Source organism: Mustelus asterias, chromosome 9 (genome assembly GCF_964213995.1).
Source record: "Mustelus asterias chromosome 9, sMusAst1.hap1.1, whole genome shotgun sequence".
Classification (NCBI taxonomy): Eukaryota; Metazoa; Chordata; class Chondrichthyes; order Carcharhiniformes; family Triakidae; genus Mustelus; species Mustelus asterias.
The window spans coordinates 109,356,921-109,384,096 of NC_135809.1; the positions used below are offsets into that span (position 1 = coordinate 109,356,921).

Genomic DNA, 27,176 nt, shown 5'->3' on the forward strand with positions numbered 1-27,176 from the left:
AAGATGTGCGGGTTAGGTTGATTGGCCAGGTTAAAAATTGCCCCTTAGAGTCCTGAGATGCTTAGGTTAGAGGGATTAGTGGGTAAATATGTGGGGGTAGGGCCTGGGTGGGATTGTGGTCGGTGCAGACTCGATGGGCCGAATGGCCTCCTTCTGCACTGTAGGGTTTCTGTGATTCTGTGAAGGCTTGATCTCATTTGCATCTTAGCCAAAAGGCCGAGATGCCGCTTTTAAAAATTGCTTCAAACGACTTCAACCAAGTACAGCATGTCGATACTACACTTGATCTTAGCCAAAAGGCCAAGAAGCCAGCAGTGTATCAATTATTTTTTTTTAATACTTTTCCAATTCAATCAAATCAAATCCAATTCAGAGTCTCAACAAGTTGAGACATTTCCGATCCAGGCTGACAAGACAGGGCGGGCGACTAAACCACCCTGTCCTGGGCCCGATCTACATGAGCCAAGCTGATTGGTTCCTCCTCCAAGACTTGGGCTCATTTGCATCTTAGCTTTTAAAAATTGCTTCATATGAAACATATGAAGCCTCAGCGTAACCTAATGACCTCAACCAAGTGCAGCATCCTCTCCATGCTACACTTGATCTTAGCCAAAAGGCCGAGAAGCGATGCAGTGTATCAATTATACTTATAACAACTGCTGAATATTCCTCAGGCTCTGAAAGTTGAAAAAGAAATACAGAAGCATTTAGACTAAAATTGCCACAATAAACTGTCACTTGCACAAAACGTGGTCTGGTTTGCTCCATTTCTTTTAAATCATAATTTAAGATACTCGAGTCTTTAAGGAATCTGAAATGACAGACCTGTGCTGTTAACAAACTCTCTAAATAGCCCAGAAATGCGGTGAACCACACTCCTTTAGCACCAATGAAAATAAGCTGCAATTACCCATGACCCAGAGAGGTATTTACTGTAATTTCATAGGTCAGTTCATTTGCATGCATATTGGAGTGGTGAAAATAAGAATAATGGAAATTAGAGTAAAGATTTTTAAAAGACAGTTTTAACCAAAGACTGCAGCAGGCAAATAAGGAACTATGGTCAACTTCGGCCTGAACTTGCACAGTGACAGAGATCCTTTCTTCCTGATCTGAAAATATTGCCCCCAAATGTGGCATTTTCATGCAGGGTAGGGTAGGGTGGGTGGGGCGGAGGTGCAGACAGGTCCCATATTGAACATCTAGGGTTAACTGAAGCAGCTCGCATGATTTTGGCGCATTGGGATGGGAGAATCGTGCGACGGACTGCCTTTTTGCAGGATTCGCGAATGCATGCGTGTCTCCCACAGCCGGAGAACAGGCGCAGTCGAGAGCGTGCTGGAAACCGGCGGGAAGAGAGGTAAGTAATTTCAATCTATTTTTAATGTATTTTAAATGTGATTATCGGGCCCGACACAGAATTCTCCGGGATAGCATCTCCCACCCCACCAGGGCTTAGAGTAGTTCCCCACGTGCGGGGAACTAGCGGGAGACCCCGGAAGAGTGAAGGGGGGGGGGCAATTGGGGGGCCCCCCCGGGGGTCGGGCAGTGGGGGGATGGTGCCCTCTGGGCATGGACACCCTGGCTGTGCCAGCCTGTGCCCTCTGGCACTGTCCAGGAGGCATCATGGCACTGCCCAGTGGGGCTTAGGGGTGTGACCGAGAGGGCAAGTGGCAGCCCCAACAGGGCGGGGCTTGGGGGGAGGGGCCTGGGGAGGGGTGGGGCCAAGGGACGGAGCCTATAATGGACAGGACCTAGGGGCAATCAGTGGAGGTGAGGGGTCCAGCTACCACTCTGCATTGGGATTGGTCGGGACTGGAGGGAGGCCAGTGATCGGGGTGGGGGGAGTTTGTCTCCCGGGGAGTGGTCTGCTGTGGGAATCGCTACTGCTTGGTTGGGGGTGGGGTGGGGTGCTGGAGATCGGGACGTTCCAGGAAGTGGGATGGTTGTGTGGGCCGCAGTACAAGGGTCCCGGGCTGGCCAGCGATTGAGCTGGCCAGCAAACTGGGAGACTGACAGATTGGGGCCACTGCGCATGATCAGAGGGCTGGAACTGTCTGACTCTGATGTGAATAGGCCTCGCCCCACATGCTTTTCATGAGATTCACGATTGTGGCCTCTGTGCAATGTAGAGTTTGGGAGATTAGAGTCTGAAGTTGAACTGAAAAAACAGTCGTGATTTGCACCAGTTTTCACGCCAATTCTTCACTTTTGGGAGAATCGCGACCACAATGGTTACTGCTTAGACTCTGACCCATGCAAAGCTTTCCTGCACCCGTTAGTTCCCATTGACTTCAGGGCCCTAACTGGGCAGACAAGGGTCCCACAATAGAAATCTCCATTGACCTCGGGCAGGATCTTAGTCTTGTCCAAGAGGCCGTAAAATCCCGTCCCAGGATTCCCAGAGCTTCTTGGCGATGAACTTTGGGCAAATGCTGTCTGGATGTCAAGGATGGTCACACTCACTTTCCCTCAACTTCAATTCTGCTATTCATGCTTGGACCGAGGCTGTTGAAATATCTCCTCAGAGGCCGGTGTCTCTTCACCAGATTCCCCTTTACTTACAAACTCTATTTCATTCATAGAGTGCCTCTGGCACACAATCAGAATCCGGAGTGCCAGAACACCTGACACCCCCGGTTTTATACACACATGAGACTCTCTGATTGGGCAGACAATTCTGACCTCAATCAGGGAACTCTTTTTTTTGCTCCCCAACCAAATAAACAAACTCAAATTAACTTCGGGACAAATTAAAAGGGGCAGCTCTCCAAAAGGAGGGGGGAACAGCCCAAACAAAAAACAAAGTCGAAAGGATACTTAAAACATTAAATCATAATATGATTTTCAGTGTTTATAATACACCCCAGCCCCTGCGGTGCCCAGCGGGTATGGAAGACATCATCTGTGCCCATGGACACCACATGCTCCCTCTCCAGGGACACCTGGCTGTGAATATAGCCGCAGCAGAGGGGCAGACAGTCAGGATGGACGACCCTGTCGATCGCCCCTGGAACTCTTGATGGCTCGCCTCGCATCGCCAGGCCCAGGAGCAGGTTCACAATGAGGTCGCCATCCCAACCCGCCCCCCCCTCCGCACCAGGTGCCTGTAGATCAGGAGCGTGGGACTGAAGTGCAAACAAAACATCAGTAAAAGGTTTTTCAGGTAAGCAAAAAGGGAATGCAACCTAAGACACAAAATGTAGACATGGTCCACGGACTCCAAGACCACAGAAGGGGCAAGCTTGGGAGCCCGTGAACCGAAAGAACCTATGGTTGTACGGGACTGCTGCATGCAGCACCCTCCACCCCAGGTCCCCAAGATAATTGGGGGAGATCCCTCCGTATTTGGACCTCAACTGTGGACCTCCGGCAGCAACAAGGCCCGCCAAGGTGTATCTGGGTGACAGGCGAGGATGCGGTAGTGGAAGACGTGCCACAACAGTGGAGGAAACGCCTCCGTGCAGTGGAAAAGGACACAGAGGACATTCGCATGAGGCGGCTCATGCTGAGGGGCACCTGACGGGGTGAGGGGGGGGGGGGGGGGGGAGGAGGAGGGAGGGTCTAGGCTTTGGGCCGATGTGAAATTCCATCCGAGCAGGGGATTGCTCGGCGGGATCCCACTGCATGCCTGTGCCGCCTCGAGACCGCGTGTGCACTCGGGGCCGAGCACGACCATCCTAAGGTCTTGGATGGCTTTGGCCACGCGCCGGATGGCCATCCCCGCGCGCGCTCAGCCAGCACATGGGGGCTCATCCAACCCACTCCTCCACCATCCAGCACGTCCCCGATCCTGATCACCCCGGCGTCCATGGCCCTCCTCTCCGCCAGCCACCTGAAGTTGTACGGCTGGATTCCTGAGCAACGGCTGTCGCACGAGAGCTGCTACTCCTGACAGCGGAGAGCTGCGTTGCGAGGCGACCGTGTTTGAGACTGAGAAGGTCCTGGTAAAAGACGGGCAATGCCTGCAAGGAGGGTGGAACACACCCCAGATTTATATGCAGGAGCTGCATGTCATAATTCAGGCCGTGTAACTGGCGGAAGAAAGACATCACCAGGGCACAGCATTCTGGAGGCGAAAGGTCACTATCTGTGCGGAGGCACACCAGACCTTGACCTCCCTCCCCGAGCGGGAGACGCAGAAACCCAGTGCAGTCGGTTGTCCCAGAAGAGCTGCACGAGGGTTTTCCGGATATTGGTGACAAAGCCAGGGGGAGGGGTCAAAGTGACCAGCCTGTACAACAACATGCAGGTGAGCAGCTGGTTTATGACGAGAACTCGCACCCTGTAGGACAGCACTTGGAGCAGTCCTGTCCAACGACTCAGGCGAGCGGAGACTTTGGCCTCCTACTCCTGCCAGTTCGCCGGCCAGGATTCCTCAGCTGGACAGAGATGGAACCCCAAGTAGAGGAGGTTCGTCCTGCTCCAGGTAAAAGGCCTGAGCTCCTCCAGAAGAGGGTCCATTTCCCACGGACCGACCAGGAGTCCAGAGCACTTGGCCCAGTTAATCCCGGCGGAGGAAGCGGTGGAGTACGCCGCCTGGCATTCTCGTATCCTCCGCAGGTCAGTCGGGTCCATGAACATGAGGAGCACGTCATCGGTGTAAGCGGACAGGACCACCCGGATGCCCAGGCTGCGCAGAGCCAAACCTGACTACCTCCTCCAAGAGGTACAGGAATAGCTCCACGCAAATCGAATACAGCTGGCCGGACAAAGGGCAGCCCTGCCGTACTCCTCTCCCAAATCGAAAGGGCGCTGTCAGGGACCCATTAACCTTAATTAGACACTCTGCGGCAGAATACAGTAATCGGATCCCGGCGGCAAAATGTGTCCCAAACACCAATGCCTGCAGAGTTCCAAGTAGGTACTCGTGCTCCATCCTGTTGAACGCCTTCTCCTCATCGAGTGATAAGAAGGCGCTCGACAGACCAGCCCTCTGGGAATGGTGGATAAGTTCCCGGACGAGATGTAAATTGTCGTGTATCAACCTGCCCGGGACCGTGTAAGACTGGTCAGCGTGGTCATGTGGTCCAGCATGGAGCCAAGGTGTGAAGCCATTGCCGTGGCGAAGATTTTGTAGTCTGTGCTGAGGAGGGAGACCGGGCGCCAATTCTTGAGATGGCGGAGATCCCCCTTTGGCAACAAGGCAATAATGGCCTTGCGCCATGAAAGGGGCATCTCCCCAGTGGCTATGCTCTCCCCCAGCACCACCGCGTAGTCGTTCCCCAGGAAGTCCCAGAGCGCCCTGAAGAGCTCCACGGTCAGCCCGCCTTGCCCCATTGGAGGCCGTCGAGGGCACCGGTCAGCTCAGCCAGGCATGTTGGGGCTTCAAGCATGCCGACGTCCTCCGGGCTGACCTGCAGCAGGTCCTCCCACAAAACTCTGCAGGCATCCTCGCTGGACGGATCCGGAGAGAAGTGGGTAGTATAATAATCATGGGCAATAGCCCGGATGCCCTCCGGATCCGAGACGGGGGAACCGTCGTCGTCCCGCAGCGCGCTCTTCTCCCTGTACTCCAGCCGCAGGGCCGGGTCCGCGTCGGGCTGACTGAGGCGTGCCTCCAGGTCAAACCTCTTTCTCTAACTCCTCGAGCCTGGCTTTCCGCTTCTTTGTCGACCCCCTCGTGTACTCCTGACAGAAGGTACGGATGTGAGTCTTGCCCACATCCCACAATAGCCTCCAGGAGGGATAGCCTCCCCGCTTCCTTCTCCAGCTGGCCCAGAATCGACGAAACAAATCCAGGAAGCGCTCCGTCCTCCAGCAGCGTGTTGTTGAAGTGCCAGTACGCGGACGCCCCCGGACGCGAGACGGAACAAATTCCGCCCTCACCAGGTGGTGGTCCATGCACGGCACCTGCCGCATGGAGGCTGACGGGACGCTGGACACGTGCGCACTCAATGTAAAGGCGGTCGAGTCTGGACGCTCCGCCTCCAGGCTTCACGCAAGTGAAAATTCTGGAGCCAGGATGGAGATGTCTCCAGACGTCCACCAAGTCGTGGATCCCGAGCAGGTCCCGCAACTTTACCACCGCCAGGGTGCGCAGCCAGGAGCCGGTGCAGACCCGTGCCTCGAGGGTACAGTTGAAATACCCCCCCACCCCCGAGGATGATGCATTCGCCCCCATTGATGGTGTCGAGACAAGCGGATGCTTTCTTGTAGAAAGTCATTTGCTGCGGTCGGGGCATTGACGTTCAGCAAGTGAGTAACCACGCCCCCCTCGCGGACCATCAAGTGCAGCAAGCAGCCTGGCACAGGGTCCTTAACCCCCAAGATCTTTGGCTGAAAATGCGGGGCCAACAAGATAGCCACCCCACTAGAAGCGAGCGTGAAGTGGCTCATGTAGACCCCCCCCCCCCCCCCCCTCGCCACTCCAGGAGCCATCGGGCGTCATCTCCTGGAATGCAGGAAACGCACCGCATACTTCCCGTCCCGGAGGACCAAGAAGTTCTGGAACCTGTGGAGTGGCTCACTGCTGCTGTTGATGTTGAGGCTGACCGTCATGTCAGTAGCTTAGTGCCACCGTCACCACTTTAAGTGTGGGGGAGCGCTGGCGCAAGACGCGCCAGTCCACTTCCCCCATGAGCCCAGAGGACCTTCTGTTCCCAACGCCACTTTTCCAGCCAGGCCTGACGCGGCCTGTGTGGACCGGACGAGCAGCGCCAGGTCCGACCAATGGTCAAGGGCTAGTTGGACGCTGTTGGGGTGACCAGAGTGGCCTTTGATAAAGGCCCCAAGTTCCCCAGAGGGGATGAGGGCGACTCAGTTGGGGGCACGAGGCAGTCCCCCGCCTCGCTCCAGGCAGACTCCGAAATTGTCCCCATGCCCACTACCGAGCAACTTGCCTCTTCACGGCAGTCAGACTAAGAGTCCCCCGCCACAGGGCGTATGGCGGGCGGCATAGAGCCGCCAACTAGTCTGGACTCTCCCACCCCCAGGATCGGCGGAGCTGGGGTCCTGTCCCGCTCCTCCCTAGTTTCTGGGTCAGAGGGTGGCAACGGCTCAGTCCCCCGCCCTGCCCCAGACAGCTGGGCACCCCACAGGTCCAGAGAATCCTCCAGTCTGAGTTGGGGGTGCGGAGAACCGCGGCAGCACATGTTTATTTTTTCCCTTTTTCTTTCCCTTGCCCCCGTACTGGGCGCGGGGCAGGGGATGGTATGAATTGGGAGAGGAGCGTGGTGCCACAACCTCCAAGCAAGGGGAGGGGGTGTGGGGAGTCCCACAGGTGTCAAGTCCCCCCCTCCCCTAAGGTGTAGCGCCTCTTCTTGAGGGCCAGCCCCTGGCAGGCGATGCCCCTCGCGCTCGGTCCCTCTCCTTCCTGCCCTGCCCCTTCGGCTTTCCCTTCCCCGGGAGGTGTCTCTGTTGCCAGGTCGAGGTCACGTGTCCCCCCCCCCCCATTGGCCCGGTAGATGGTGTTGATGGGGGGGCCGGAGGTAGATTTTCTCCCTGAGCCGGCTGCTGGGGTGACTGGGGTAGTGGGGGTCGGGGTAGGTACTCGTGCTCCACCCTGTCGAACGCCGTCTCCTGAAGGCGCTCGACAGACCAGCCCTCTGGGAATGATGGATTAGGTCCTGGACGAGATGTAAGTTGTCGTGCATCGACCTGCCCGGGACCGTGTAGGACTCTTAAATTGTCCCCGTGTCCACCACCGAGCAGCCTACCTCCTGAGGGCAGTCATCCTGCGACTCCGAGTCTCCTGCCGCAGGGGGTACAGCAGGTGACATGGAGCCGCCAACTAGTCCAAACTGCCCACCCCCAGGATCGGCGGAGGAGGGGTTCCTCCCGGGCACCTGCCTGGTTTCTGGGCCCGAGGGTGGCACCAGCTCAGTCCCCCGCTCTGCCTCAGATGCCTAGGCATCCCACAGGTCTAGAGAATCCTCCGGTCCGATGTGGGGGGCGCCCAGCATCAAAGGTCTGGACAGAGAGGGGGGCCCTCCTCTCCACTACCACCCAAGGATCCAAATGACGGGGTGTTTCCGCAGTCCTCCAGCAGGCTGAAAAGGAACTCCTCCGGGGTGCTAAATTGCACCGGGTGGAACAGATCGACGGGGGCCCCGCGCTCACCCGGCCCCGGGGGAGTTCCACTTGGAGGACCGCGGCAGCACGTTTTTCTTCTGTCTTTTTCTTCGCGCTGTTGCCTCCGATTTGGGGGCAAGGCACGAAGATGGGTGGGGGCAGGGCAGGGGATGGCACAAATTGGGAGGGGGTGTGGGCGCCACCACCTCCGCAGCTAGGGGAGGGGGTGTGGGGAGCCCCACAGGACCCAGATTCCCCCACCCCTGAGGTGTAGCGCCTCTTCTTGAGAGGCAACCCCCTGGCAGGGAATGCCCCTCGCACTCTGCCCCTCTCCTTCCTGTCCCACCCCTTGGGCTTCTCTTTTTCCACCCCGGGAGGTGTTATGTCTGCCGGCTCGGGGTCACGTAGCCCCCCACGCCCGGACCTGGGCACCCGCAACACCGGGCCCTGCACATGGCGCTGAGGTGCCCACGGGCCAGGTAGATGGTGTTGGAGGGGGGGTCGGAGGTGGACTTTTCCTCCAAGCTGGAGGTGTCTGTTGCGATCCTCATCCGATGTGTATGAGGAGGATCGCAACAGACAGCTCCAGACGCTGAAAGATGCCCTCATAAGAACAGTATATGGGGCTCGACTCATCGATCGACAGTTCCGACGCGCCACAGTGAAAAACCGCACCGACCTCCTCAGAAGACAAACACGGGACACAGTGGACAGAGTACCCTTCGTCGTCCAGTACTTCCCCAGAGCGGAGAAGCTACGACATCTTCTCCGGAGCCTTCAACATGTCATTTGATGAAGACGAACATCTCGCCAAGGCCATCCCCACACCCCCACTTCTTGCCTTCAAACAACCGCACAACCTCAAACAGACCATTGTCCGCAGCAAACTACCCAGCCTTCAGGAGAACAGTGACCACAACACCACACAACCCTGCCACAGCAACCACTGCAAGACGTGTCGGATCATCGACATGGATGCCATCATCTCACGTGAGAACACCATCCACCAGGTACACGGTACATACTCTTGCAACTCGGCCAACGTTGTCTACCTGATACACTGCAGGAAAGGATGTCCCGAGGCATGGTACATTGGGGAGACCATGCAGACGCTATGACAACGGATGAATGAACACCGTTTGACAATCACCAGGCAAGACTGTTCTCTTCCTGTTGGGGAGCACTTCAGCGGTCACGGGCATTTGGCCTCTGATATTCGGGTAAGCATTCTCCAAGGCGGCCTTCACGACACACAACAACGCAGGGTTGCTGAGCAGAAACTGATAGCAAAGTTCCGCACACATGAGGATGGCCTCAACCGGGATATTGGGTTCATGTCACACTATCTGTAACCCCCACAACTTGCCTGGACTTGCAAAATCTCACTGGCTGTCCTGTCTGGAGACAATACACCTCTTTAACCTGTGCTAATGCTCTCTCCACTCGCATTGTCTGTACCTTTAAGATTTGATTAGCTGTAAAGACTCGCATTCCAATCATTATTCAGTAAATTGAGTTTGTCTGTATATGCCCTGTTTGCTGTTTATGAGCAGGTCTCCCACTTGCCTGCCGAAGGAGCAGCTCTCCGAAAGCTGGTGGCATTTGCTACCAATTTAACCTGTTGGACTTTAACCTGGTGTTGTTAGACTCCTTCCTGTTGTTGGGGGACAGAGGAAAGGTCGGGGTCCAGGTGCTCTCTTCCCCTGGTGTCAGAGAGGGGGACGGAGGAGCAGGAGGGAGGACAAGGGACAGGGCATTGAGGTGGGCTGGTGCCCTGTCCGGGGGGGTGGGGGGACTTTAATCTTTAATCTGGGCCCAACAAAAAGTCCAGGTATATTTTCACCTCCCACTCCGGTAGATGGAAATTATTTCTTTTTCACCCCCCCTCCGCCTCCTTTTTCAGTCACAGACCTTGGTGGGTTGGGGCAGCAGCCCCTTTTTTCCCTTCCTCTCCTCGATGGTATCTGTCCACCCTCCTGCAGCTGGGAGCTGGACCCTGAGCTTCCAGGCCCAAGACCTCCTGTCTTCTGGGCCTTTCTCTTTCCCTCTCCTCTCCTCCTCTCTCTCCCAAGGAGCGAGCACTCCCCAGTGGCTGAAGGTTGGGGGCGATAGTTTTTCCTCCAAAACTGCCAGGGAGGCAGAAGTCCCTTCACAAAAATCCCTTTCTTTCCAAACTCTAACTGCAGGACACAGAGTGCTCGCAGTTAGCAGTCTAATGACAAGAACAAGGTTCACACAAATACATAGTCACTGCACAATAAAAAGGTTTCACCAGTATATACATTACCTCCTTTACGTCTGCGCCAAATGAAAGATGCGAGTGCGTATGTCAGCAGTATAACCATTAAAATTCCTGCTGCTGCTCCTCCTGCTACTGCTCCTGCTGCTGCTGCTGCTGCTGCTGCTGCTCCTGCTCCTGCTCCTGCTCCTGCTGCTGCTCCTGCTGCTCCTGCTCCTGCTCCTGCTCCTGCTGCTGCTCCTGCTGCTGCTCCTGCTGCTGCTGCTCCTGCTCCTGCTCCTGCTCCTGCTGCTGCTGCTGCTGCTGCTGCTACTGCTGCTCCTGCTACTACTGCTGCTACTACTGCTGCTGCTACTGCTGCTACTGCTGCTACTGAATATTCCCCAGATTCTGAAAGTTGAAAAAGAAATACAGAAGCATTTAGACTAAAATTGCCGGGGCGGGCGGACGCGGTGGGGGGCGGCGTGTGTGGTGGTGGTGCTGGAGATCGGGGCGTTCCAGGAAGGGGGAGCTGGCCAGGAAACATGGAGACTGACAGATTGGGGCCACTGCGCAGGCGCAGAGGCCTGGAACTGTCTGACTCTGACGTGAATAGGCCTCGCCTCATATGCTTTTAATCAGATCCACGATTGTGACCTCTGCATTGCACAGTGTGGGAGATTCGAGTCTGAAGTTGAACTGAAAAAAACAGTCGTGATTTACACCAGTTTTCACGCCAATTCTTCACCTTTGGGAGAATCGCAACCACAATGGTTACTGCTTAGACTCTGACCCATGCAAAGCTTTCCTGCACCCTTTGATTCCCATTGACTTCAGGGCCCTAACTGGGCAGACAAGGGTCCCACAATAGAAATCTCCATTGACCTCGGGCAGGATCTTCCACTCTCGCCCAAGAGGCCGGAAAATCCCGTCCCAGATTTCCCAGAGTTTCTTGGTGATGAACTTTGGGCAAATGCAGTCTGGATGTCAAGGATGGTCACTCTCACTTTCCCTCAACTTCAATTCTGCTATTCATGCTTGGACCGAGGCTGTTGAAATATCTCCTCGGAGGCCGGCGTCTCTTCACCAGATTCCCCTTTACTTACAAACTCTATTTCATTCATAGAGTGCCTCTGGCACACAATCAGAATCCGGAGTGCCAGAATACCTGACACCCCCGGTTTTATACACACATGAGACTCTCTGATTGGGCAGACAATTCTGACCTCAATCAGGGAGTTCCTACTCCAAAAGGCCAACCTCCTGTGCCTTATTGAAGTAATTATAGCTGTAATGCAGTCGGGAGCGGAGTATCCCCAGTAGAACCCAAACTGAGCATCAGTGAGCAAGTTTTTGCGGGTGAAGTGGTGCTTCATAGCACTGACCACAACACTTTCCATTACTTTGCTGATCTTTGAGGGTAGACTGGGGCAGTAATTGACTGGGTTGGATTTGTCCTGTTTTTGTGGATAGAACTTAACTGGGCAATTTATCACATTGACATCCATGCCAGAATTGTTGTTATACTGAGTAGCTTGGCTAGGGACATGGCAAATTGTGGAGCACCAGTCTTCAGGGAGGTGGTGGCAGTGGTATTGTCACTTGACTAGTAATCTGAACACCCAGGGTCAATGTTCTGGGGACCTGGGTTTGAATCCCACTATAGCTGAGTGGAATTTAAAAATGAAATAAAAGTAACTGGAATTAGAAGTCCAAAAATGACCATAAAAACATTGTCATAAAAACCCATTTGGTTCACTAATGTCGTTTAGGGAAGGAAACCTGCCATCCTTACCTGGTCTGGCCTACATGTGACTTCAGATCCACAGCAATGTGGTTGACTCTTAAATGCCCAGTGAAAAGGCCAAGCAAGCCACTCAGTTGTATTTAACTTCTGCAAATGGAACAGAAGGAACAAAACCGGATGGACCACCCAGTATTGACCTAGGAACTGGAAATGACAATGGCAAAACCAGCCCTGTTGACTCTGCAAAGTCCTCCTTACTACCATCTGGGGGCTAGTGCCAAAATTGGGAAAGCTGTCTCTCAGACTCGTAGAGCAACAGCCTGACATGGTCATTCTCAAAGAATCATACCTTACAGCGGTGTCTTAGACACCCCTATCACCAATTCTGGGTATGTCCTATCAGGACAGGACAGACCCACCAGAGGTGACAACGTGTCTGTATACAGTCGGGAAGGAATTGCCCTGGGAATCCTCAACACAGCCTCCTGACCTCATGTAGTTTCATGGCATCAGGTCAAACATGGACAAGGAAACCTCCCAACATGACCACCCCCTCCCCATCTCTGGTGTTGAATCAGCAAAGCCTATTGTCTTCATCTTTACAATGACTGTGTGGGGGTCACTCCTACAAATAGTGTCTCTTTTAAAATTCATTTATTGGACACGGGCGTCGCTGGCTGGTCAGCATTTATTGCCCATCCCTAATTGCCCTTGAAGGTGGTGGTGAGCTGCCTTCTTGAATCGCTGCAGTTCATGTGCTGTACATTGACCCACAATGCCATTAGGGAGGGAATTCCAGGATTTTGACCCAGTGACTGCAAAGGAACAGCGACATATTTCCAAGTCAGGATGGTGAGTGGCTTGGAGTGGAACTTGCAGGTTCCCATGTATCTGCTGCTCTTGTCCTTCTGGATGGAAGTGGCCATGGGTTTGGAAGATGCTGTCTAAGGATCTTTGGTGAATTGCTGCAGTGCATCTTGTAGATAGTACACACTGCTACTACTGAGCGTCGGTGGTGGAGAGATTCAATGTTTATCGATGTGGTGCCAATTAAGCGGACTGCTTTGTCCTGGATGGTGTCAAGCTTCTTCAGTGTTGTTGGAGTTGCACCCATCCAAGCAAGTGGGGAGTATTCCATCACACTCCTGACTTGTGCCTTGTAGATGGTGGATAGGCTTAGGGGGGTCAGTAGGGGGGTCAGGAGGTGAGTTACTCGTCACAGTATTCTTAGCCTCTGACTTGCTCTTGTAGCTACTGTGTTTGTTTATGTGGTGAGTCCAGTTCAGTTACTGGTCAATGGTAACCCCAAGAATGTTGACAGTGGGGGAATCAGTAATGATAACACCATTGCATGTCAAAGGACGGTGGTTAGAGTGTCGCTTATTGGTGATGGTCATTGCCTGGCATTTGTGTGGCACGAATGTTACTTGCCACTTGTCAGCCCAAGCCTGGATATTGTCCAGATCTTGTTGCATTTAACCATGGACTGCTTCAGTATCTGAGGAGTCGTGAATGATGCTGGACACAATCATCGATGAACATCCCCACTTCTGACCTTATGATGGAGGGAAGGTCAGAGCAGCTGAAGATTGTTGGGCCTAGGACACTACCCTGACGAGCTCCTGCAGAGATGTCCTGGAGCTGGGGTTACTGACCCTCCACAACCATCTTATGCACCAGGTATGACTCTAACCTGTGGAGTGTTTGCCCCCTGATACCCATTGATTCCAGTTTGGCTAGGGCATCCTTGATGCCACACTTTGGACAGAGACATCTGTTACAGGTGGATTGGTGAGAGGTCAAGAAGTTGTTTTCTCCCTCGTTGGTTATCTCATCACCTGCTGCTGACTCAGTCTAGCAGCTATGTCTTTACTGACTGAGCAAGCCAAATGCTGAGTGATGATACCGAGCCACTTTTGATGATGGTCATGGAACTCCATCAGCCAGAGTATCATGTGCGCTTCTAGCCTTCAGTGCATCTTTCAGTTGATTTCTTATCAATTCAACAACTTAGGTGGGGACGGGGGTGGTCACGGTGGAAGGTTTGCTCAATCCATTGCCCAGGACTTTGCCTATATAGATAGTCAGGAAGAGGTTCAAGCAGTGGGCTCAGCTTCAGCCTTGGACTGGGAGTTAGTCAGAGCACTGCCCTGGGTTGGGGGTGAGATGGAATTGAGACAGGGGTTAAGAAAGGAGAGAGAGAGAGAGAGAGAGACAAACAGAATGGGAAAGGAGACAGAGACAGTGTGCAAAAGGTAAGCAAGCAAAGAGTTGATCTGCGTTTCAGTGGGTGAGACATGGAAGCTGTGTTACCCAGGGTTTGTTTGGTTGATTTAGTGTTATTTCTGGTTTTCTCCCACACTCCAAAAGGTGTGTAGGTTAGCTTGTTTGGCCATGCTAAATTGCCCTTTAGTGCCAGGGAGATTAGCAGAGTAAATACGTGGAGTTCTGGGGATAAGACCTGAGTGTGATTGTTGTTGGTACAGGCTCGATAGGCTAAATGGCCTCCTTTTGCACTGTAGTGATTCTAATTTGATTTTGTACAATATTTCTGTTCTATTCAGTGATTTATTTTATTTTTCAAATAATTCCAGCTGGGAATGCACAGCACTACACGTATGGTAAAGCTTCTCACCCAGAAAAACCAAACTCCAGCTTGAACATTGTGAGAATCATGGGTTCCCATAGGAATCAAGGTTGTTTCACAGTCGGAATTTTCAGGAATGCAACCATTAAGTGGGATCTCACGGTATTCATTGTTCTCTGAATCAATTTGAGAATATTGGAAATTAAGTCACCATATCTGGGCACAAACAAATTTCACTGTACAGATTATTTGAAGATAACACTGTTTAACTAGTGTTGACAGCAGTTTAATAAAATTCCAACATGTGGTACTATTAAACGCAGATAAATTTTGTCTGGTTAATTTGAATAATTATTGCATACAATAGTCATTTAATTGTGGAATAATAAAGGATGAATTCCTGATTTAAGTCAGATGCAAATTGAAGTAGAAATCCAATGGTAATAAATCGGCTTAAATGTTTGTAAGCTTTAATAAAAACGCACTGAAAAATCTTTTGCAAAGAAAGGAACATACCTTCCACTGTGAGTGTACTTTCTTGTGAAATGCCATCAGGACGAGCTGACCGGTGAGTCACAAAACATCTGTACACATCTCCATCATCATCCAATGTTGGTACAATTGTTATTCTGCTGGAAACACTGAAGGTTCCATTATTATTGAGAATTGTGGCTGTGGTCCAGATATCTGTTAGGTTTTTTGGTTCCTTAGATCCTTTGTTTGGGATCTTTTGCCAGATGAGTCCATGCTGCTTCGGGTAAAATCCTGTAACATCACAATTCAAGGTTCCCTCAGATCCAATCAAAATGTTGATGTGTTCTTTGGATAAACTGACCACTGGTCGAGCTGCATTAAAGACAAATGTGGGAATAGGTCAGATAGGTATAAGGCATTCCCAGAAAGATCTAAACCCAGGTCTAAGTTATTCCATACAACCATGTACCAAAAACAACACTTTGTCTCTCTTCAGCTATTCCATTCATACAGGTTTCTACAAGATGGTGCACAATTATACCCAGAGTAAATTAATCTCAAATTTGGATGGAAACATTCCAGATTCATCCGTCACCAACAAGGATGGGGAGAAATTGGAGAAGAGGGATAAAACATCTTTACCTAATCTCTAAAAGGAGGAAAAGAAAGTGGAAGAAAAAAATAGATGCAGTCTATAAATCACCTTTTAAAAATCAAAGATCATCCCAAAGATTTTTACAATCAATTAAGTACTTTTGAAGTGTAACTGTTGTCATGTAGGAATCATGGCAGTCAATTTTCACACAGCCAGCAAACAATGTGATTGACAATGACCAGAAGATCAGTTTTCTTAAAGGTAACTCTCCCACTCTTCTCAGGTGGATTTAAAAGATGGGACAACACTATCTCCGAGAGATCGACAGGGCCTTCGTTTAGTATCTCATCGAGACACCACACCTCTGACAGTACAGAACTCCCTCAGTGATGCACAATGCAGTATCAGCTTTTAATTGTTTGATTTAAGTTCTGGAGTGGGACACGAAACCACAAGCTTCTGACAAAGATAAAAGTGCTCAAATGAGTCTGAATTAACACATGTAAGATGCTTTGGTAGGAAATACCAAAAGAAAAGGATTTGGATTATTGAAGGAATGCTGGAATTGGGGAGGCCACTGCCAAAGGAATGGTGTATTCTGGATGGGGTTAGTAAAGCCTGGAGGAGGTTACAGGGATATGGAAGGCCAAGATTACAAAGGGGTTTATTAAACAATTTAAAATTTAGGAACCATAGTTTATAATTATTTGTAGCACAATGCTTTTTTTTGAAATGTAAGAGGAGCAGGAGGAGACGATCCGGCCTGTCGAGCACCCTCCGCCATCTAATATGATCATAGCTGAAGCTCCTTCAACTTAACTGTCTTACCCACGCCTCGTATCTTTGTTCCCTGAGACACCAAAACTCTGTGCACCTCAACGTATTCAATGATGGAGCATCACAACTCTCTGGGGTAGGGAGTTCCAAAGGTCCACAACCCTTTGAATGAAGAAATCTCTCCTCATCTCTGTTCTAAATAATCGCCCTTTTACCCAAGATTGTACCCCCCCCCCCGTTCCCAAATCCCCAACCAGGGGAAAGAAAACTGTGTCAATTCTGCCAAGCTTAAACAAAGGAGACTACAAAGGGATGAGGGAGGAGTTGGCTAAGGTAGACTGGGAGCAAAAACTTTATGGTGGGACAATTGAGGAATAGTGGAGGACTTTCAAAGCGATCTTTCACAGTGCTCAGCAAACTTATATACCAGTGATAAGGAAAGACTGTAGAAAAAGAGATGATCAGCCATGGATATCTAAGGAAATAAAGGAGGGTATCAAATTTGAAAGAAAATGCATACAAAGTGGCAAAGATTAGTGGCAACCTAGAGGATTGGGAAATCTTTAAAGGTCAACAGAAAGTCATGAAGAAAGCTATAAAGAAAAGGAAGATGGATTATGAGAGTAAACTAGCTCAGAATATAAAAACAGCAAAGGTTTCTACAAATATATAAAACAAAAAAGAGTGGCGGAAGTAAACATTGGTCCTTTAGAGGATGAGAAGGGGGATGTAATAACTGGAAATGAGAAAATGGCTGAGGTATTGAACAGGTATTTTGTGTCGGTCTTCACAGTGGAAGACACAAATAACATGCCAAAAATTGATGACAGGAAGGCTATGGCAGGTGAGGACCTAGAAACTATTATCACGAAAGAGGAAGTGTTGGGCAAATTAAAGGGGCTAAATGTAGACAAGTCTTCTGGTCCTGATGGAATGCATCACAGGGTACTTAAAGAGATGGCGGGAGAAATAGCAAATGCACCAGTGGTAATTTACCAAAATTCGCTGGACTCTGGGGTGGTTCCCATAGATTGGAAAACAGCAAATGTGACGCCACTGTTTTTAAAAAAAGAGGTAGACAAAAGGCAGGTAACTATACGCCAGTTAGTTTAACTTCTGTAGTAGGGAAAATGCTTGAATCTATCCAGGAAGAAATAGCGAGACATCTGGATATAAATTGTCCCATTGGTAAGACGCAGCATTGGTTCATGAAGGGAAGGTCACGTTTGACTAATTTGGTGGAATTCTTTAAGAACATTACATGTGCAGTGGATAATGGGGAACCTGTGGGTGTGTTGTATCTAGATTTTCAGAAGGCATTTGACGAGGTGCCAGACCAAAGACTGCTACATAAGATAAAGGTGCACGGTGTTACGGGTAATGCATGGATAAAGGATTGGTTAACTAACAAAAAGCAAAGAGTGGGGGTAAATGGATGTTTTTCTGGTTGGCGATCAGTGACTAGTGGTGTGCCTCAGGGATCAGTGTTGGGATTGCAATTGTTTACGATTTACATAGATGATTTGGAGTTGGGGACCAAGTGTAGTGTGTCAAAATTCGCAGATGACACTAAGATGGGTGGCAGAGCAAAGTGTGCAGAGGACGCTGAAAGTCTGCAAAAGAATATAGATAATCTAAGTGAGTGGGCGAGGGTCTGGCAGATGGAGTACAATGTTAGTAAATGTGAGGTCATCCATTTTGGTAGGAATAACAGCAAAATGGACTATTATTTGAATGGTAAAAAATTGCAGCATGCTGCTGTGCAGAGGGACCTGGGTGTCCTTGTGCAAGACTTAAGGAGTTGGTTTGCAGGTGCAGCAGGTAATTAAGAAGGCAAATGGAATTTTGTCCTTTATTGCTTGAGGGATGGAGTTTAAAAACAGCAAGATTATGTTGCAGCTCTATAAGGTGTTTCTGAGGCCACACCTGGAGTACTGTGTACAGTTTTGGTCTCCTTACTTGAGAAAGGATATACTGGCACTGGAGGTGCAGAGGAGATTCACTGAGTTGATTCTGGAGTTGAGGGGGTTGGCTTATGAGGAGAGACTGAGTAGACTGGGGCTATACTCATTGGAATTCAGAAGAATGAGGGGAGATCTTATAGAAACATAAAAGATTATGAAGGGAATAGATAAGATAGAAGCAGGGAAGTTGTTTCCATTGGCAGGTGAAACTAGAACTAGGGGGCATGGCCTCAAAATAAGGGGAAGCAGATTTAGGACTGAGTTGAGAAGGAATCTCTTCACACAAAGGGTTGTGAATCTGTGGAATTCTCTGCCCAGTGAAGCAGTTGAGGCTACCTCATTGAACGTTTTTAAGGCAAGGATAGATAAATTTTTGAACAGTAAAGGAATTAAGGGTTACGGTGAGCGGGTGGGTAAGTGGAGCTGAGTCCACAAAAAGATCAGCCATTATCTTATTGAATGGCGGAGCAGGCACGAGGGGCCAGATGGCCTACTCCTGTTCCTAGTTCTTATGTCTTTATTAAGTCCCTTCATAATCTTCAATGTTTCAATATCACCCTCTTGAGTTCTTGTATTTCCAGAGAATACAGACCTAATGTATTTAGCCTCACATCATAGGCAACCCTCTCATCATAGGGAACAATCAAGTGAACCCTTGTTGTTGCGGGCTTTGATGTTCAGCCTTTAAATTGATCACAACTTTGATCCTTCAAGTAACCAGATCAAGTCACATAATTCCCTGAAACAGCTGTTTTCATTTCAAGCTATAGCAAGGACCCTGTGAAGTCATAGGTCACAGACTGTATGTAGCCAGAATTCAGGAATACACAAGCAGTTATAGTTTTCAAATTCAATTACAAGTAATTAACATATTCCAATCGAGGTATAGGGGTTCTCTCTATCCATTCACAGCTATTGATTAAGGTTTCATCACACATTAGATGCAGATATTAAAGCCAATCACAATCATTCATGCCTACTTAATTATAATATTCAATCAGTGTGAAGACTTGATCAATGTTAGCTGATGTCATTGTTACAAGTTATCATTGATGTCCCAGTTTGTGTCTGTGGATACCATTCCCTCTTCCCATGTCCAGATATCTGATTTAATTAATTCTCTCAGACTAAAGGCCTTGATGCTTATCTGTGTCGACTTTTATAAAGACTTCTGGTTTTTCTCATAGCAGCTTATGTGATTTTTAAACTCATGTGATTATTAACCCTTTCACATGCTGTCCCACCTCCAATGAAAGAAAATCATTCCTTAAGTACGGAGACCGAAACTGTTCAAAGTATTCCAAAGTACGATTGTGACAAGACTGTTATTCTTGTACTCCAATCTCCATGAAATATCTTATTGAATGGCGGAGCAGGCACGAGGGGCCAGATGGCCTACTCCTGTTCCTAGTTCTCCATGAAATAAAGGGCAACATGCTGTTTGCTTTCCTAACTGTTTACTGTATCTGCATGCTAGCTTTGTGTCACCTATACGAGTAAACTCAAGTCAAGTTTCATGCCTTTTAAAAAGCATGCATTCCAACCTAGCTCTATAAAATCAGCAAAGCTTTATACATTATTCACCATCTCTTTATCTAAGCCATCAACATAGATTGTAAATAGCTAAGGCCCCAACACTGATCCTTGCAGTTTTCCATAGTGACATTTTCTAAATCCTGGACAAGCAGGAAGTAGACAATATCTTCATGAAATAGAATTTTGAAAAGAATTGCTGCAGAAATTTGCCTTCAGTGAACACAGATTCTTCAGGGTTATGGAAAGAATGCACACTGAGTGAGTGAGAGTGGTGGTTAAAAAAACCCCCTCAGATATCCAATAGTATATCTAGCATAATATCAATTTCTTGAGTAACTTTTAAAAATTATGTTTCATAGTAACACTCTTGGAATTGTGTTCATAACTTACAATTTTTCCCCACTTGATTTATTCAATATTAGCAGTATTCTCATTGTTTGTCTTGGCTGCAGTTCCTTTGTAGCTGTGCGAGGACATTTCTTGTGCTGTGTATTACTTTTTCTCCTGTTAGGCCGCTTGACGGCTCTAGAACTGCAGATGGATTCACTTTGGAGCATCCGCAATGCCGAGGAAGTTGTGGATAGCACATTCAGTGAGCTGGTCACACCGCAGATAAAATTTACTGAGGGAGATAGGGAATGGGTGACGGCCAGACAGAGGAAGAATGGGAAGGGACTGCAGGGGTCCCTTGCGGTCATCTCCCTCCAAAAAGATATACCGTTTTAGATACTGAAGGGGGAGATAGCTCACAAGGGGAAGGTGGCAGCAGCCAGGTTCATGGCACCGTGGCTGCCTCTGCTACACAGGAGGGCAGAACAAAATAGTGGCAGAGCAATAGTGATAGGGGATTCAATTGTAAGGGGAATAGACAGGCGTTTCTGTGGACACAAATGAGACTTCAGGATGGTATGTTGCCTCTCTGGTGCAAGGGTCAAAGATGTCTCGGAGCAGCTGCAGGGCATTCTGGAGGGGGAGGGTGAACAGCCAGCTGTCTTGGTGCATATAGGCACCCACAATATAGGTAAAAAACATGATTAGGTCCTACAAGCTGAATTTAGGAAATTAGGAGCTAAACTAAAAAGTAGAACCTCAAAAGGTAGTCATCTCAGGATTGCCTAGTGCCACGTGCTAGTCAGAGTAGGAATGTCAGGATAGCCAAGATGAATACGTGGCGTGAGGGATGGTTCAAGATGGAGGGATTCAAATTCCTGGGACATTGGAATCGGTTCTGGGGGAGGTGGGGCCAGTACAAATCGGATGGTCTGCACCTGGCAGGACTGGAACCAATGTCCTTGGGGGAGTGCTTGCCAGTGCTGTTGGGAAGGTTTTAAACAGATGTGGCAGGGGGATGGGAACCGATACAGGAAACCAGAGGGAAGTAAAGTGGGGACAGAAACAAAAGGCAGTAAGGGGGAAAGTGGAAGGCAGAAAAACCAAAGACAAAAATCAAAAAGGTCCACATTACATCTTAATTCTAAGAGGGCAATAAATGCCTAAAAAACAAGCTTGAAGGCTCTGTCTCAATGCAAGGACCATTTGTAATAAGATGGATGAACTAACTGCGCAGGAAGTTATTAATGGATATGATGTAATTGGGATCACGGAGTCCTGGCTCCAGGGTGACCAGGGATGGGAACTCACCATCCAGGGGTATCCAATATTCAGGAAAGATAGACAGAAATGAAAGAGGGCTGGGGTTGTGTTGCTGGTTAAAGAGGAGATTAATACAATAGTAAGGAAGGACATTAGCCTGGACAATGTAGAATCTGTATGGGTGGAGCTGCCAAACAACAAAGGACCAAAAAACACCAGTGGGAGTTGTGTACAGACCACAAAGAGCAGTAGTGAGGTTGGGGATGGCATCAGGCAAGAAATTAGAGATGCGTGCAGTAAGGGTACAGCAGTTATGATGGGTGACTTTAATCTGCATATTGACTGGGCTCACCAAACTGCAATGGAGGAGCATTTCTTGGAACGTAAAAGGGATGGTTTTCTTGACAAATATGTCGGAGAACCAACTAGAGAGTAGGCCATTCTAGGCTGAGTATTGTGTAACGAGAGAGAATTAATTAGCAACCTCGTGATGTGAGATCCTTTGGGGAAGAGTGACCATAATATGGTAGAATTCTCCATTCAGATGGAGAGTGACACAGTTAAGTCTGAGACTAGGTCCTGAACTTGAGGAAAGCTAACTTTGATGGTATGAGATGTGTATTGGTTAGGATAAGCTGGCAAAGGATACTTAAGGGGTTGACAGTGGATAGGCAATGGCAGACATTTAAAGAACACATGAATGAACTTCAACAACTGTGCATCCCTGTCTGGTGTAAGAATAAAATGGGGAAGGCGGCTCATTCATGGCTAACAAGGGAAAGCAGGGATAGTTTTAAAGCCAAAGAGGAGACATATAAACTGGCCCGAAAAAGCAGAGTACTGAGAGAAATGTAAAATCCAGCACAGGAGTACAAAGGGTTTAATTCGAAAGGAGAAAATAGAAAATGAGAGTGGGCTTGCAGAAAACATAAAAACTGACTGTAAAAGCTTCTATAGACATGTGAAGACAAATACAGGTCCCTTACAGTTAGAATCAGGTGAATTCATAATGGGCAATAAAGAGATGGCAGACCAGCTGAACAAATACTTTGGATCTGTCTTCACTAAGGAGGACACAAATAACCTTCCAGAAATACTAGGACAGAGGGTTTAGCATGAAGGGGGAACTGAAGGACATTCTTCTTAGTCAGGAAATTATATTGGGAAAATTGCTGGGATTAAAACCCAATAAGTCCTCAAGGCCTGCTGCTCTGCATCCCAGAGTACTCAAGGAAGTGGTCCTAGAAACAGTGGATGCATTGGTGATCATTTTCCAGCATTCATTTCCAGTGAATTGGAGGGTGGCTAACATAATCCCACTTTTTAAAAAAGGAGGGAGAGAGAAAATGGGGAAGTATAGGCCGGTTAGCCTGACATCGGTGGTGGGGAAAATGCTGAAGTCAATTATTAAGGATGTAATGATTGAGCAGGATCGGCCCAAGTCAGCATGGATTCACTAAAGGGAAATTGTGCTTGACAAATTTTCTGGAATTTTTTGACCAGTAGAGTGGACAAGGGTGAACCAGTGGATGTTGGGTATCTTGGACTTTCAGAACGCTTTTGATAAGGTCCCACACAAGAGATTAGTGAGCAAAATTAAAGCTCATGGTATTGGGGGTAATGTATTGACATGGATAGAGAACTGGTTGGCAGACAGGAAGCAGAGAATGGGAATAAATGTGTCTTTTTCAGAGTGACAGGCAGTGACTAGAGGGATAATGCAGAGTTCAGTGCTGGGATCCCAGCTATTCACAATATACATTAATGATTTGGATGAAGGAACTGAATGCAATATCTCCAAATTTGCAGATGATTCTAAGCTGGGAGGCAGTGTGTGCTGTGAGGAGGATGCTCAGAGGCTGCAGGGTGACTCGGACAGGCTGGCTGAGTGGGCAAGTACTTGGCAAATGCAATATAATGTGAATCAATGTGAGGATATCCACTTTGGTGGCAAAAACAGGAAGGAAGATTATGATCTGAATGGTGACAGTTTAGGGAAAGGGGAAGTGCGACATGCCTTGGGTAACATGGTGGAACAGTTGCTGAAGGTTGGCATGCAGGTACAGTAGGTGGTGAGGAAAGCCTTCATAGCAAGAGGATTTGAGTATAGGAGTAAGGATGTCTTGCTGCAGTTATTCAGGGCCTTGGTGAGGCCACACCTTGAGTTTTATGTGCAGTTTTGGTCTCCTAGTCTGAGGAAGGACATTCTTGCCATTGAGGGAGTCCAGCGAAGGTTCACTAGACTGATTCCTGGAATGGCAAGGCTGACATCGGAAGAGAGACTGGATCGACTAGGCTTGTACTCACTGGAATTTAAAAGAATGAGAGGGGATCTCATAGAAACATATAAAATCCTGATGGAACTGGACAGGCAAAATGTGGGAAGGATGTTCCCGATGTTGGGGGTGCAGAATTAGGGGTCACAGTCTAAGAATAAGGGGTGAGCCATTCAGGACTGAGATGAGAAAGATCTTCTTCACTCATAGTTGTGAACCTGTGGAATTCTCTAGCACAGAAAGCTGTTGGGGCCAGTTCGTTAGAGATGTTCAAGAGGGAACTGGACATGGCCCTTGCGGCTAAAGAGATCAAGGGGTATGGAGAGAAAGCGGGAGTGTGATACTGAAAGTGCATGATCAACCATGATCATATTGAAAGGTGGTGCAGGTTCAAAGGGCCGAATGGCCTACTCCTGCACCTATTTTCTATGTTTTCTGTTCTGAGCTGTTAAATTTGTCAGAGTACTCTGCTTGATGAAACGTTTGGGCATTTTATTGCTCATCACAGTCGGGCATCAGATGATTTTCCAATTGCTTTAATCTAGTGTCATCAAACAGATGCTGTAGTTTGTGTTGTTACCACATAAAACTCGTCCACTCCACTAACATTCAACCTCACTTTTCACCTTAAGAGAAATATCGCGACTGCACTATTCTGAGTTTCCATTTTCCCACACTGTCTACTTTGCTGATGTAAGAGGTGAAATTGTCATTCCACACCAAAAATAAGACTCTTCAAATTAATTCCTCACACACACGCATACACTGCTAGGAGATGGAGCAGAGCATCATTCCACCAGCGAGGGCTGCATTAAGACTCAGGACGCCATATTACAAAAGAAACATATTACAAAAGTAGTACCAAACGAGCCACCCCCTCCCCCCCCCACAAAACCCTCCCCCTTGCCCCACCCCTTTGACACTACCCCTGGTGGGCAATGCCAGGGTGCCCGTCAGGCCGTGCCTGGCCATGCCCCAACTACGTGGGTGTTCAGATGGCCGCGTGATTCCCCCCGGTGAGGCCATGGCATCTGGTCTCTACTGGTGGAGACCAGCTATGATTGTTGCCGGCATGTGGACCAACCGGTGAGGAGGTTAAGTTTTGGTGAGCTGGGACAATGCTGTGCAGGACTTGTTAATGATTATTAATATTTAAATTGGCAGCACAAACTGGATTTTTCGTCCTGCACACAATCTTACTGGCTCACTGCGGCGGTTGATCATTGTGGCGAGACAATAAGATCATGCCCTCAGGCTTCACAGATGAAAAGGTAATGTATCAATCCAAGGAACCACTGAATCCAATTGGAGCCTGCTTATTTTACAGCTCTAGCTTAGCATTTCCCTAACACCAGAGATAGCATTATAAAGGGTCTTACCTGAGACTTCCAATCCCGATTTCTTTTCTGTCTTTTCAGGCGTGACAAACACAATACAAGTGTACTGCCCTTCTTCAGTAAGCTGTATGTCCGGAAGATGAAGTGAAGCATCTCCTTTCTGTAAGTTGGCTCTTGACATTTTTGCTCCATTTCTTTTTGGAAAAGCACTTCCTCCATTAAAGACATAGATATCCTGACCGTTGGGCCCAGTCCACTTGACAGCTACATTGTTTAGGTTGAAGCCTGCTGCATCATAGCCAGTAAACTTACATTCCAGGGAAATATCTTCATTCACTAAGACACTCTTTGGGTTTGCAAATATTGTCACTTCCAAAGTTTCTAAATAAACAGAGCATTAAATATTAGTACAATTGTCAAAGCTAGAAATAAAGGAGATTCAAAATATACGATTGAAAGTGGAACAGTAGCACTTCAGATACTCATCTTCAAAACACTGCAATGAAGCAATTATACGCAAATCGTATCTATGATTCCCTAACATGATTTTTAAGAAATACTTTAATGGGATATGGAAATCCCTGGCAAAGACAACATTAGCTGCCTATACCTAATTTCCCTCAAGAAAGTGGTGGTCAGTCACCTTCTTGAATTGTTGCAGTGTGTCTGGTGTAGGTACACCCATAATGTTGTGAGAGAAGGATTTACGGATTTTGATCTGGTATAGTTTCGACAGCACGCATTGCTGCTGAAGAGCTTGCAACCCCATGGTCACGACTCTTAACCCCTCCAGTTTGGAAAGCCATGCCTTAACTCCACTTGCCTGCCTGACCTCAAAACTTTGATTTCCTTGTCAGTCAAAACCATGTATAACTCAGCCTCGAATATATACAATGGCACAGCTCTCTGGGCAGGGAATTCCTGGAAACAGTTTTGGTCCTCTTATCTAAGGAAAGATATGCTGGCATTGGAGGTAATCCAAAGAAGGTTCACTAGGTTGGTCCCAAGCATGCAGGGATTTTCTTATGTGGAGAGGTTGAGTAATTTGGGCCTGTACTCATTGGAGTTTAGAAGAATGAGGTGACCTTATTGAGACATACAGGATTCTCAGAAGACTTGAGTGGGTAGAGGAGGAGAGATTGTTTTCCCCCCTGTGGGAGAGTCTAGGGCCACAGGGCATAATCACAGAAAGAGTGATTCATCTTTTAAGACCGATGAGGAGGAATTTTTTTTTCTCAAGAGGGTAGTGAATCTGTAGACTTACTTACCGCAAAGAGTCGTAAGGTCGAAAAGTGGGATTGAGGATTATCACATTAGATCAGTCAATCAATGCCAGAGCAGACTTGATGGACCAAATGGCCTACATCTACTCCTACGTCTTATGATCTGATGCAAATGAGGAGCCAGGAGAGGAGTTACCCACTATAGAATTCCCAGCCTCTGACTTCCCTTTGATGTTACAATACTTATATGACTAGTTCAGTTTCTGGTCAATGGCAATTCCGGCACGTTGGTAGTGGGGGGATTCAGAGATGGTAATACTGTTTAATGTTAGGGGGACATAATTAGACTCTGTCTTGTTGGAGATGGCCATTGCATTGCACACCTGACATAAACATTACTTGCCAAATATCATCCCAAACCGTCATCCAGATCTTGCTGCATATGGATGCGGAGGTGTTGCAAATGGTACTGAATACTGCACAATCATTAGCAAGCATCACCAATTCTAACCACCGGGTGGGTGGAAGATCATTGATGTGGAAACTGAATTCGATACAGCCTAAGACATTACCCTGAGGAATTCCTGTCGCAATGTCCTGAGACTCCAACAACAAAAACAGGATCTTGGTGTTACTCCAACCAGTGGAATGTTTTCCCCGATTTTCATTTACTTCAATTTTGCCACAGTTAGTTGAATGTTGATTTGATGTCAAGGGCAATCACACTCATCTCAAGTTTTGGTGGGTGGGCGGGCCGGCGGGGGTGGGGGGGGGAAGGAATGTTCATTTGGAAGCCTAATGGTGAAACAGGAAACCAGATGCCAATCTTTCACTTA

General features: G+C 48.5%; 1 protein-coding gene and 1 pseudogene across 3 annotated transcripts in view; both read right to left on the bottom strand.

Moving 5' to 3' along the window:
- LOC144498909 (uncharacterized) overlaps positions 1-27,176 on the bottom strand; it is a 60,719-nt gene that overhangs the window by 20,799 nt on the left and 12,744 nt on the right. For all 3 annotated transcript variants that reach the window (XM_078220799.1, XM_078220797.1, XM_078220796.1), the window contains exons 2-4: positions 25,160-25,498; positions 15,082-15,411; positions 10,301-10,642 (exon numbers count right to left, since the gene is read on the bottom strand). In XM_078220799.1, coding sequence (XP_078076925.1) covers positions 10,301-10,642; positions 15,082-15,411; positions 25,160-25,498 — 1,011 coding nt within the window. The remainder of the gene's footprint in view (positions 1-10,300; positions 10,643-15,081; positions 15,412-25,159; positions 25,499-27,176) is intronic.
- On the bottom strand, positions 163-312 carry LOC144499397 (U2 spliceosomal RNA; annotated as a pseudogene).